This window comes from Penaeus japonicus, unplaced genomic scaffold (assembly GCF_977035675.1).
Source record: "Penaeus japonicus unplaced genomic scaffold, GWHDUDI00000001_assembly GWHDUDI00000001, whole genome shotgun sequence".
In the NCBI taxonomy this organism is placed as follows: Eukaryota; Metazoa; Arthropoda; class Malacostraca; order Decapoda; family Penaeidae; genus Penaeus; species Penaeus japonicus.
The window spans coordinates 53,146,216-53,158,715 of record NW_028234403.1 but is presented as its reverse complement, the minus strand read 5'-3'; the positions used below and the strand labels follow the sequence as shown (position 1 = coordinate 53,158,715).

At 41.2% G+C, this 12,500-nt stretch overlaps 1 protein-coding gene across 1 annotated transcript in view; it reads right to left on the bottom strand.

Moving 5' to 3' along the window:
• LOC147472565 (uncharacterized) overlaps positions 1-12,500 on the bottom strand; it is a 16,318-nt gene that overhangs the window by 5 nt on the left and 3,813 nt on the right. The window contains exons 2-3 of the mRNA XM_086540050.1: positions 11,628-11,723; positions 1-201 (exon numbers count right to left, since the gene is read on the bottom strand). The exon at positions 1-201 is cut by the window's left edge and continues 5 nt beyond it. Of these exons, the coding sequence (XP_086396176.1) occupies positions 16-201; positions 11,628-11,723 (282 nt within the window). The 3' untranslated portion in view covers positions 1-15. The remainder of the gene's footprint in view (positions 202-11,627; positions 11,724-12,500) is intronic.

Here is a 12,500-nt window from a genome sequence, read left to right as displayed (position 1 = left end):
CACCACCACCAGCCTCTACTTCCCGTACTTATAAGCGACCACCGGGAGTCGCGGTTGCATCCAGATGTAGCCCGACGCCATGACGCTGCAGAGGGCGTTGTAGTACTTCCCGGGCGAGCGGCAGAAGGACCAGCGAGGGCAGCGGCACCGGAACTCCGTCTGGAACTCCTCTTTGCAAATCTCGTTCCACCAGCAGGTGCGCTGTTGGAGGGGAGGGGAGGAGGGAGGGAGGGTGGGTGGGTGGGGAGGGTTGGGAGGGGTTGAGGGGAGGGTGGGAGGGTGGGAAGGAGAGGGTGGAGGGAGTCGAGGGTGGTGGTTGAGAGGAGAGAGGAGGAGGGAGGAGAGGGAGGTTGGTGGGAGGGGGGAGGGAGAGGGAGGAGGTGGGTGGGAGAGGGGGAGGTGAGGGGGAGGGGGGAGAGGGGTGGAGGGAGGGGGAGGCTCGGAGGGGGAGGGTGGAGAGGGTGAGAGGAGAGAGGGTGGGGAGAGAGGGTGGGGGAGGGAGGGAGAGGAGGGTGGGAGGGAGGAGGGAGAGAGAGGAGGGAGAAGGTGTAAAGTGAGGGGAGAGAGGGTGAGAGAGGAGAGAGGAGAGGGGGTAGGGGAGTAAGAGAGGAGGAAGGGCGAGAGAGGGAGAGAGGAGGGGTGAGTGGAAAAGGTGAGAGGAGAGGAGAGAGGGGTGGGAGAAGAGGGGGAGAGAGGGTGGAGAAGATGGAGAGGAGGAAGGGTAGGAGGTGGTTGGGGGAGGAGAGGGGGTTGGAAGAGGTAATGTTAGGATGAGGGGGAGGGAGAGGTAAGAGGAGAGAGGTAAGGAGAGAGAGAGGAGAGAGGTGAGAGAGGGTGAGAAGAGGGTGGAAGAGGTGAGGTGAGAGAGGTATAGAGTGGAGAGGGAGAGGTGTTAGGAAGAGTGTGAGGGTGAGAGGTAGGGTGATGAGAGGAGGGAGTGGAAGAAGAGTGAGGAGGGCGAGAGAGAAATAGAGTGATGGGGCGAGGTAGAGAGGAAGAGGAAGGAGGGGAATAAGTGAAGGGAGGAAGGTTATGGAGGAGGGGATGTGGGAGAGAGAGTGAAGAGAGAGAGTAGAGTGAAGGAGAGAGTAGAAGGGGTAGAGGTTAGCGGGGGAGAAGAGTGAGTTGAGAGAGGGGAGAGTTGAGAAGAAGAGGTTAGAGAGGGGAGGAGAGAGGAGAGAGAAGAGAGATTAAGAGAGAGAGAGAGAGAGAGAGAGTGAGAGAGGAGAGAAGAGAGATAGAGAGAAGGAGAGAGAGAGAGAAAAGAGGGAGAGTATAAAAGAGAGAGAAGGAGAGAGAGCGAGAAGAGAGTGAGAGCGAGAGAGAGAGAGAGAGAGAGAGATGGAGAGAGGAGAAAGAGAGAACGAGAGAGAGAGAGAGAGAGAGAGTGAGTGAGAGAGAGAGAGAGAGAGAGAGAGTGAGAAGAGAGAGAGAGAGAGAGAGAGTGAGAGATAGGTGAGAGAGGAGAGAGTACGAGAGAGTTATTTAGAGGAGAGACGAGAGAGAGAGAAAGAGAGAAGGCGAGAGAGATAGGAGCAGAGAGAGCGAAGTGATGAGATAGAGATATATAGAGGAGAGAGAGAGAGAGGAGAGTGATAGAGAGAGTGAGGAGAGAGAGAGAGAGAGAGAACGAGAGAGAGGAGAGGTGAGTTGAGAGAGAGAGAGAGAGAGAGAGAGAGAGAGAGAGGGAGAGAGAGAGAGAGAGGAGAGAGAGAGAGGAGAGGAGAGTAGGAGAGAGAGAGAAGAGAGATGAGAGAGAGAGCGAGAGAGAGTGGTGAGGGAGAGAGTGAGAGAAGAGGAGAGAGAGAGAGAGTGTGAGAGAGAGAACCGAGTGATAGGAGGAGAGACGAGAGAGAGACGCGAGAGAGAGAGAGAGAGAGAGAGAGGAGAGAAGGGGAGAGGGAGAGAGAGAGTGAGTGAGAGAGAGAGGAGAGACGAGCCGAGAGAGAGAGAGCGGAGAGGAAAGAGAGAGAGAGAGAGAGTGAGAGAGAGAGAGAGAGAGAGAGAGAGAGCGAGATGGAGCGAGAGAGAGAGAGAGAGACGAGAGAGGAGAGAGAAGACGAGAGAGGACGAGAAGTGATGAGAGAGACGAGAGACGAGAGAGAGAGAGAGAGAAAGTGAGGCGCGAGAGAGATTGAGAGAGTGAGAAGAGAGAGAGAGAGAGCGAGAGAGCGAGAGGAGCGAGAGACGCCGAGAGAGAGAGGATGAGCCGAGAGGAAGAGACGAGAGAGAGAGGAGGAGGAGGGAGGGGGAAGGGAGAGGAAGAGGAGAGGGAGAGAGAAGGGAGGAGGAGGAGAGAGGAGGAGAGGAGAGGAGAAGAGGAGAAGGAGGGGAGAAGGAGAGGAGAAGAGGGAGAGGAAGGGGGAGAGAGGGAGGGGGGGAGGGAGAGAGGGGAGAGGGAGAGGAAGGGGAGAGAGGAGGGGAGAGGAGGAGGAAGGAGGGAGAGGGGGGGGAGGAGGAGAGGGAGGAAAGAGGAGAGGGAGAGGAAAGGAGTGGAAGGAGAGGAGGGAGAGAAGAGAGGAGAAGGGGGGGAGGAGGAGAAGAAGAAGAAGAGGAAGGGGGAGGGGAAGAGGGAGGGGAGGGGGAGGAGGAGGAGGAGGGAGAGAGAGAGGGGAGGAAGAGGAGGGAGAGAGAGGGGGGAAGGGGGAGAGAAGGGGAGAGGGAAGAAGGAAGAGAGGGAAGGGAAGGGAGGAGGGAGGGGGGAGAGGGGAGGAGAAAAGAAGAGAGAGGGGGGGGGGGGGGGGGAGAGAGAGGAGGAGAGAGGAGGGAGGAGAGAAGAGGAGAGAGGGAGAGTGGGGGGGGGGGGAGGAGAGAGAGAGAGGAGGAGGGAGAGGGGAGAGAAGGAGAGAAGAGGAGAGAAGGAGAGAAGAGAGGGGAGAGGAGGAGAGGGGGATAGGAGGAGAGGGGGAGAGGAGGAGAGAAGAGAGAAGGAGAGGAGAGAAGAGGAGAGAAGGAGAGAGGAGGGAGGAGGGAGGAGAGAAAGAAGAGAGAGAGGGGAGAGAGAGATGTGAGTGAGAGAAGAGAGGAGAGAGAGAGAGTGAGAGAGAGAGAGAGAGTGCGTGAGAGGAGGGAGAGAGAGAACGAGAGAGAGAGAGGAGAGAGAGAGAGTCGAGAGAGAGAGAGAGTGAGAGAGAGAGAGAGGAGAGAGAGGAGAGAGAGAGAGAGAGAGAGTTGAGTGTGTGAGAGAGAAGAGGAGAGAGATGAGAGAGAGAGAGAGAGAGTAGTGAGAGAGAGGGAGAGAGAGATGAGAGAGAGAGTGAGAGAGAGAGAGAGAGAGAGGAAAGCGGAGAGATGATGAGAGAGAGTGAGAGAGGGAGGAAAGATGAGAGTGAGAAGAGAGTGACGAGAGAGAGTGAGAGAGAGGGAGAGGAGTGGAGAGTGTTGTGAGAGAGAGAGAGAGAGAGGAGAGAGAGTGAGAGAAGAGTGTGATGAAGAGGTGAGAGTGAGAGAGAGAGGAGGAGAGAGAGAAAGGATGAGAGTGAGAGAGTGAGAGAGGGAGAGAGAGAGATGAGGATGAGAGAGAGAGAGAGAGTGGAGGTGAAGAGAGTAGAGAGAGTGGAGAGAGAGAGAGAGAGGACGAAGTAGAGAGAGCGATAGGAGAGAGAGGCAGGTGAGAGAGAGCAGAGAGAGGAGAGAGAGAGAGAGATGATGAGAGAGAGGAGAGAGTGAGGGAGAGAGAGATAGAGAGAGAGAGAGAGAGTGGAAGGAGAGAGAGGAGAGAGAGGAGAGCGAGAGAAGAAAGAGAGAAAGAGAGAGAGAGAAGTCGAGCAAAGAAAGTGTGTGGAGAGAAAGATTGGGCGGGAAAGAGAGAGAGAGAGAGAGTTGAGAGAGAGAGAGGGAGAGAGAGAGAGGGATGAGAGAGAGAGAGAGAGAGAGAGAGAGAGAGAGAGAGAGAGAGAGAGAGAGAGAGAGAGAGAGAGAGAGAGAGACAAAGAGAGAATGAAGTAGAAGAGAGAGGAAAAAAGGGGGAGAAAGTGGAGAAGAAGAGGAAAGGCAGAAAAATACGAAAATGAAAGATATGTGAATCATAATATGTTACATAGATAATAATTACTTATATAATTCACACAATCATAAGTATACAATGGTAAACTTTTACATAAGAGCCGTTGATTTTTTTTTAAACATTTTGAAATTTGAAATTTTCGGTTTGAATTTGAATGGCTGTCATAATCAACAATCGTAATTGATCTGTAAATGCAAACATTAGATTTATTTCAACAATGTCAAAGAGAATGTAAGATACCAACACAGAATAACAATGGAAATAATCAAGGCAAACTTAGAAAAGACAAAGCAAACAACAAACAAGGACAAGACACAGAGAAATAAATGAAATGATACATAGCCTGTCAGGATTCAGGTGCAGTTCTATAAATCTAAGGATCCAACACGCCAGCCTTCACTTACTCGTTTCCCATGTGAAATATTACGATCGATTCAGAATGGAATTTGGTGGAAAACTTACTCTTTTCATTTCTTAATTGCGGCGATATGTTCAAAGTTAATCAGTGTGCGATTGTAGTGACCCCTATTGAAAAACTGTAGTTACTGCCGTTGAATTATGTATTTTATATCATGCATCATATATTTACTGATATATATTTTTATAATATATTATATTAATTATCACTATATCTATATATATATACACATTTATATATGCATATATGTATATATTATATATATTATATATATATAACATTTCTATATGCAAATATATATATATATAATATAATATTTTCTATATATATAGATATTATATTAATAGATATATATTTTGTATATATATATCAAAATATATATTATATATATATATATATATATATATATATAATCCCCTATATTTATGCAGTATACATACATACATACTTACATATATATATATATATATATATATATAACTATTTAAATTGTATATATTTATATATATATAAAAATATATATATATAGATAAATAAATAAATATATATATACTATATATATATATATTATATATATATATATATATATATATATATATATTATATATATATACACACATATACAGAATACACACACTCACACCACACACAACAAAATATATATATATATATTTCGTATATATATATATATATTATATGAAATATATATATATATAATATATATATATTATGTTTTTATATACACCTTTATTTAGTTATTTATATATGTATTTTTAAATGAATAGATAAAGAATACATTATATATTTATAATATATATATATATATGTTTATATATATATATATCAATTTATATATATTTGTATGTATATATAAATATTTACATAAAATACATATATGTGTGTAGCCATGACAGGCATACCATCAAAGAAAACCACCAAAAAATCGAAAAAAAAAATCCCACACAACCTAAAATAATTAACCAACCACCAACATCCCCCCCCCCCCCCCCCCCCCAAACTCCACCCCCCCCCCCAAAAAAAAAAAAAAAAAAAAAAATCGAAAAAAAAAAAAAAAATCGAAAAAATCCGAGAGCTTACCGAAGCTGGTCAACCTTTGCCGCATGTTTGCTCTGCCAACATGGTGCTCAGTCCAGCCATGTGGAACGGGCGATAAGGGGCTGTCCCTGCGCGGCTTATTTGTTTGTGTGTGTGTGTGTTTGTGTGTGTGTGTGTTTGTGTGTGTGTGTGCTTGTGTTTGTGTGTGTTTGTGTGTGTGAGTGTGATTGTGTTTGTGTGTGTCTGTGTTTGTGTTCATGGGTGTGTGTGTGTATGTTTGTGTGTGTGTGTGTGTGTTTGTGTGTGTGTGTGTGTGTGTGTTTGTGTGTGTGTGTGTGTGTGTGTGAGTGTGATTGTGTTTGTGTGTGTCTGTGTTTGTGTTCATGGGTGTGTGTGTGTGTGTTTGTGTTTGTATGTGTGTTTGTGTTTGTGCTTGTTGTATGTGTTTGCGTTTGTGTGTTTATGTGTGTGTTTGTGTGTGTGTTTGTGTTTGTGTGTATGTGCTTGTGTTTGTGTGTGTGTGCTTGTACTTGTGTGTGTATGCTTGTGTGTGTGTGTGCTTGTGTTTGTGTGTGTGTTTGTGTGTGCTTGTGTTTGTGTGTGTGTTTGTGTTCATGTGTGTGTGTGCTTGTGTGAGTTTGTGTGTGTTTGTGTTTGTGTATGTTTGTGCTTGTGTGTCTATGTGTGTTTGCGTTTGTGTGTGTTTGTGTATGTATGTGCTTGTGTGTTTATGTGTGTGTTTGTGTTCATGTGTGTGTACAGATGAATTTGTTTATTTGTTTATTTATTTGTTTATATAAATTATAACTGGAGAAAACTGCTTACGATGTATATGATGATAATAACAATAACATTAATATTGATATTAATAATAACATCCATATCAATGAGAGTAAAGATGATGATAATGATGATAATAACAATATTATCATCATCATTATAATCCTCCTCCCCCTCTCCCTCTTCATCATTATCATCATTATCATTGCTATTATCATTATCATTATTATCAATCTCATAATCCTCATTCTTGTTATCATCATTATCATTACTATATCCCCATCATCATAAAATTGGTATTGCAACACAAATGACAATAATGATGACAATATAATGATCTATTTGCAACTGTGCATGGATATGTATGTTTCCTTTTCCATGTGTGTATATGTCTATGTTTGTGTGTGTGATATATATCCATAATTGCAATGCAATGTAATGCAACACATTTTTTTTTCAACAATAAAAATGGTAGTTATTTATTCAAACTCGTACGAAACTCTCCTAAATCGCCTATATTGAACTCAATTGCAAGAATTATTGCAAAAAAAACGAAAAAAAAAAGATAGTCACAACAAAATAAACGAATAACAAAATCAAACCATTAAATAATCACCAACAAATAAAGCTCAAATCACTCAATAAAGACCAGAGTGAGAATTCGACCGAACACCTTCACAAAAGGAAAATATTTATCTAAGTTTCATTATCGCCAACAAAAGCATAACTCCAAGCAATCGCCGATCGTTTTGGGCCTATTAAGCTCTGGGAAAAAAACAACAGACATATATTGACAAGATAAAGCTTAGATGAAGAGTTTTTTTTAAAACTTAATTTGCTCGAATTGCTTGCCGCTTCGTCATTCTATATAGATTGTAATCATTTTTAAAAATAATGACGATAATGATAATGAGTATAACAATAATGGAGGTGGAGGAGGAGGAGGAGGAAGAGGGGAGGGGGAGGAAGAGGATGAGGAGGAAGAGGATGAGGAAGAGGAACAGGAGGAGGAGGAGGAGTAGGAGGAGGAGGAGGAGGAGGAGGAGGAGGAGGAGGAGGAGGGGGGGAGGGAGGAGGAGGAGGAGGAGGAGGAGGAGGAGGAGGAGGAGGAGGAGGAGGAGGAGGAGGAGGAGGAGGAGGAGGAGGAGGAGAAGAAGAAGAAGAAAGGATAATAATGATAATGATAATAATAATAAGAAAGAATAAGAGAGGATGATAATTATAAAAATTAATAAGATGGAAGAGAAGAAGAAGAAGGAGAATAAAAAGGAAAAAAATGAAGAAGAAAGAAGAGGAATAAGAAAAAGAAGATAAAAAAAGAAGAAGAAATAAAATCAAAAGTATCAGTGACCTCTTGACCTTAAACCCCTCCCCCCATTCCCCTCCCTACCCTCTCCCTACCCCCTCCCTACCCCCCCCCCCTCCCTCCGCGGCTTTTCCTTGACCCTCTGATACAAATCCTGCAATAACGAGGTGTCGTGTGCAATGTTGAAAGAAGACTTACACACAAGAAGAGAAAATCTGTTATGATAATAAAGACGAAAGGCTTATTGAAGCGGCTGTAAGTACGTAAGTATGTAAGTACGTAAGTATGTAAGTACGTAAGTATGTAAGTAGCCATGTAAGTTAATCGAAAAGTGAATCCAATTAACGAGCTAATAACAATAACAGAATGTTATTAATGATAACAACAAATGCTCAGCGACGTAATTAAAAATAAAAAGTATTATCATGTGAGTATCAAGGATGCTTTCTGCTTCTCCTTCTGCTTAAAACCGCTTTGTCTGCCTCGTTTCTCCTGCTCTTCCTGCTTCTACGGCGGAGAGCAGGAGGAGGAGGAGGACGTGAGGGGGAGAGGGAGGTATTCACGGGGGGAGAAGAGGAAAGTCTTAAGGTAAAGGTAAAGACGATGTGTTATATGTATACATATATGTATGCATGTATAGATTTGTATATATATATATATATATATATATATATATATATATATATATATATATATATGTATGAGAAAGATGGTAGAATGTAGTAATGCTTTTTATATAGATATACAAATTTTACCTCCCTGACCGGGACTCGAACACGCACCGTAAGATTGACAGGTACGGTGGTGAAACCGATCGGCTACTCGACCCGCTAAAAGATTTGTCGAACTAGACGCCTTATAGGGTGTCATGGAACTTACCTATGCGCTCTTAGTAGAGATAGAGATAGAGAAGTTTTACGAACAATTCCCGCGGGCGCTCGCTCAACGGAATCATAATTCAAGTCCCAATCAGCTACACTGTACAGGTTATATATATGTGAGAAAGATCGGTAGAATGCAGTAACCATTTATATAGATATAGCAATTTTTTACCTCCCTATATTTATATTGAGATATATATAGTATATATATATATACTATAATATATTTATATATGTAATGTAATGTATATATATCACAAATACATATATATTTTATTTATATATATATATAAATAAATAAATACAATATATGTATATGATAACTAAATATATTATAATATATATATATATAGCTAGTTAATATTATATATATATATAAATCATATATATATATATATATAATTATATATATAATAAATAATTATATATATATAAGATAGTATATAAATATAATATATAAATTTAGAAATATATATACAATACATAACACACACACACATACATACATACATATATATAGACATATTATAATATATATTAATATATATAGAATTATTTATATATTTTATATATATATATGATATTATATATATGTACAACATCATAACACGACATACATACGTACACACAAACACACATCACACAACGCGACACACACACACACACCACACACACATCACACACACACACACACTAACCTCCACATATATTTAATATATATATATATATAATAGTATATATATATATAGTTGATAATATATAAGTATATATAATATATATTAATGAAATAATAGAGCTATATATGATATATATAATAATAATATATATATAAATATATATATATATATATATATATATAAGAATAGATATATATATTGTATATATTACTATATAAATATAATATATATTTATATATATATATATATAGGTACTATATATTTATTACTTATAATATATATATTATAGTAAATATATATATATATATATAGGTATGGAATTTTGGTAATATATATATGGAGGATATAGTATAGTATAATGGATATGGGAGTATATATATAATAGTAGGTATATAATATACAGGTATATAATATATATAATATGTGGAGTGTGTGTGTGTGGTGTGCTTGTGTGTGTGTGTGTGTGTGTGTTGTGTGTGTGTTGCGTGTGTGCGTGTGTGTGTGTGTACATATATATATATATATAATATATATATATATATATATATAGATATATATATATATTATACATATATATATATATATATATATATATATAATATATATATTATATAATATATATAACAGAGAGAGAGAGAGAGAGAGACAGAGAGAGAAACAGAGAGAGAGAGAGACAGAGACACATAAAGAGAGAGAGACAGAGATAGAGACAGAGAGACAGAGACAGACATATGAAAGAGAGATAAAAGACAAGAGAGATAAACAACAACAACAAAAACAAAAATATCAACAACCACAAAACCCGTCTTATGTAAACCTATCATTATGTAATTGCATATAAGGCACTCACTCGTCCATCTACGAAATCCTTATCGATTCGTTTTCAAGGAAAGGGAAGGAGAGGACGAGAGCTAATCATCCTGCATTGTCCCCATGTATGTACAGGTCACACACACACACACGCACATACACAAACGCACACACACACGCACATACACAAACACATACAAACACATACACAAAGAAAAGACACACGTACACTCACACACAAATACATACACAATCACACACGCACACACACGCACACATGCACACACACACACACACACACACACACACACACACACACACACAACACACACACACATTCGTTCAGATATACCGATATAAATACACAGGCACTCACGTACGTATGCACAAACGCATACAAACACGCAAACATGCGCACACACAAACTCACAGATGCACATGTACTCTTATATTGACTTTATTTCTCATTGCCTCTCTCCCTCTTTTTCTCTCCCTCACCCCCAACTTTGTCTCTGTCTGTCTCTCAGTCTGTCTGTTTCTCTCTCTGTCTGTCTTTGTCTCTCTCTCTCTCTCTCTCTCTCTCTCACACACACACACTCTCTATATCTCTCTCTCACTCTTTCTCTCTCTCTCTCTCTCTCTCTCTCTCTCTCTCTCTCTCTCTCTGTCTGTCTTTGTCTCTCTCTCTTTCTCTCTCTCATTCTCTCTCTCTCTCTCCTCTCCCTAGTCCTCCTCCCTCACTCTCTCTTTTCCGGTCTCTCAATCACTCTCTCATTCTAGATCTCTCTCTCTCTCCCCCCTCCCCTTCATGTGCAGCGGCGAATCTAGCCCATATGTTTTATCTTCACGTAGTCGGGTACCCCCCTCCTATACCTCTCTCTCTCTTTCTCTCTCTCGCACACGCAAACACACACACACACACACACATTCATTCCCATGAACTCACCAACGCACACATGTGACAAACGTACATCAAAGGAATCTTGCCTCTAATTACATCTTGATTAAAATGGCGAATTGAGATTGCCATGAAAACCTCTTGACTCGACCGTCATGCAAAAGAGGAACTCGTGTTTAATACCAATTTTCTTGCAAGGTTTAAGCAAGATAAGCATTTAATCAAGGGGAGCAACATTGCTTGTAATCTGATGCCCATTTCACTGGCTCGTTGCAAGTCCTTTGCAGAGGGGACTGGTGTCGTTAGGGGACAGACATACACACACACACACACACACATACACACACACACACACACACACACACACACGGTCACACAGACACACACTCACACATGTGTGGACTCATACACACAAAAATAAATATAGACACTTACAAGTACAGAAGCTTAATTACTATATATAAACAAACCGACACAGTTATACGTTCATGCAGACAAACACGTGTACATAAACGCACACAAAATTATCTAGAAAACACAGATGTTTGGAACACACACACACACACACACACACACACAAACACACATACACGAAAACCAAACATCCACAACAAATAAACAATAACACCATACCCCAATAACACAAAAAAACCCACTAAATAACAAGAAACACAAAACAACACAGAAAAAAACAAAACAAAAAACAAACAAACACACAGATACAACAACACGAACGAAAAAAAATCCAAAAAATACATCGTCATTTTACTCCTTTACTCCTCAAGGATGACCTACCACGTTGGAGTAGCGTCGGATGGTCTTATCGTGATACCCGCGACGTGCTGTGAGTGCCGACCCCGCCCCCAGCAGGAGAAACGCCCACGTCATGACCTGCGGGGGAGAGCGGGGGAGAATTCGGTCGGATAAGGGCGCGATCTGGGGGGCAGTTGTCAATGGAGAGGTGGTGGACGGATAGTGTGGGTGTGCGGGAAAGATTGGTATATATGGAGTGTGTGTCTAGAGTGTTTTGTGAGTGTGAGTGAGTGTTAGTGAGTTGTGTGTTTGTAGGTGTAGTGAGTGTTTGTGCGAGCGTTAGAGCGAGGTGCGAGAGGTAGTCGTGTGTGATGTGTGTGCTGTGAGTGAGGTGTGTAGTGTGTGTGGAGAGATGTGAGTGTTGAGTAGAGAGTGAGTGTAATGTGTCGTGTTAGTGTGTGTGTTTTTGTGTGTGTGTGTGTGTATTAGTAGGTACAGTGTGTGCGAGTGCTTTCTATCGTGCGAGCGAGATTGCGTAGCGTGCGGGTGTGTTGTGGTTTGTGTGTGTGAGTTTGAGAGTGAGATTGTGTGAGTGTGTGTGTGTGAATGTCACATTCTGTTCTGGACATAACTTTCATCTAGTCACTATACTCTGTATCAACACTCTCTCAACTCTCTATCCTAACTATCTATGTCTCTAACTCGCTCTCACGCACACTCAAAACTCTGGTGTGGAGTGTGTTGGAGAGGTGTGTGTGTGTGATGTGTGTGTGGATTGTGTGTGTGTGTTGTTTGTGATTCTGTGAGTGTACCTTATATGCCTATATATATAATCTCTCTATAACTCTCACTACTCTCTACTGTCTACTATCTACACACACTACTATTGAGAGTGTGTGTGGAGTGAGGGTGTGA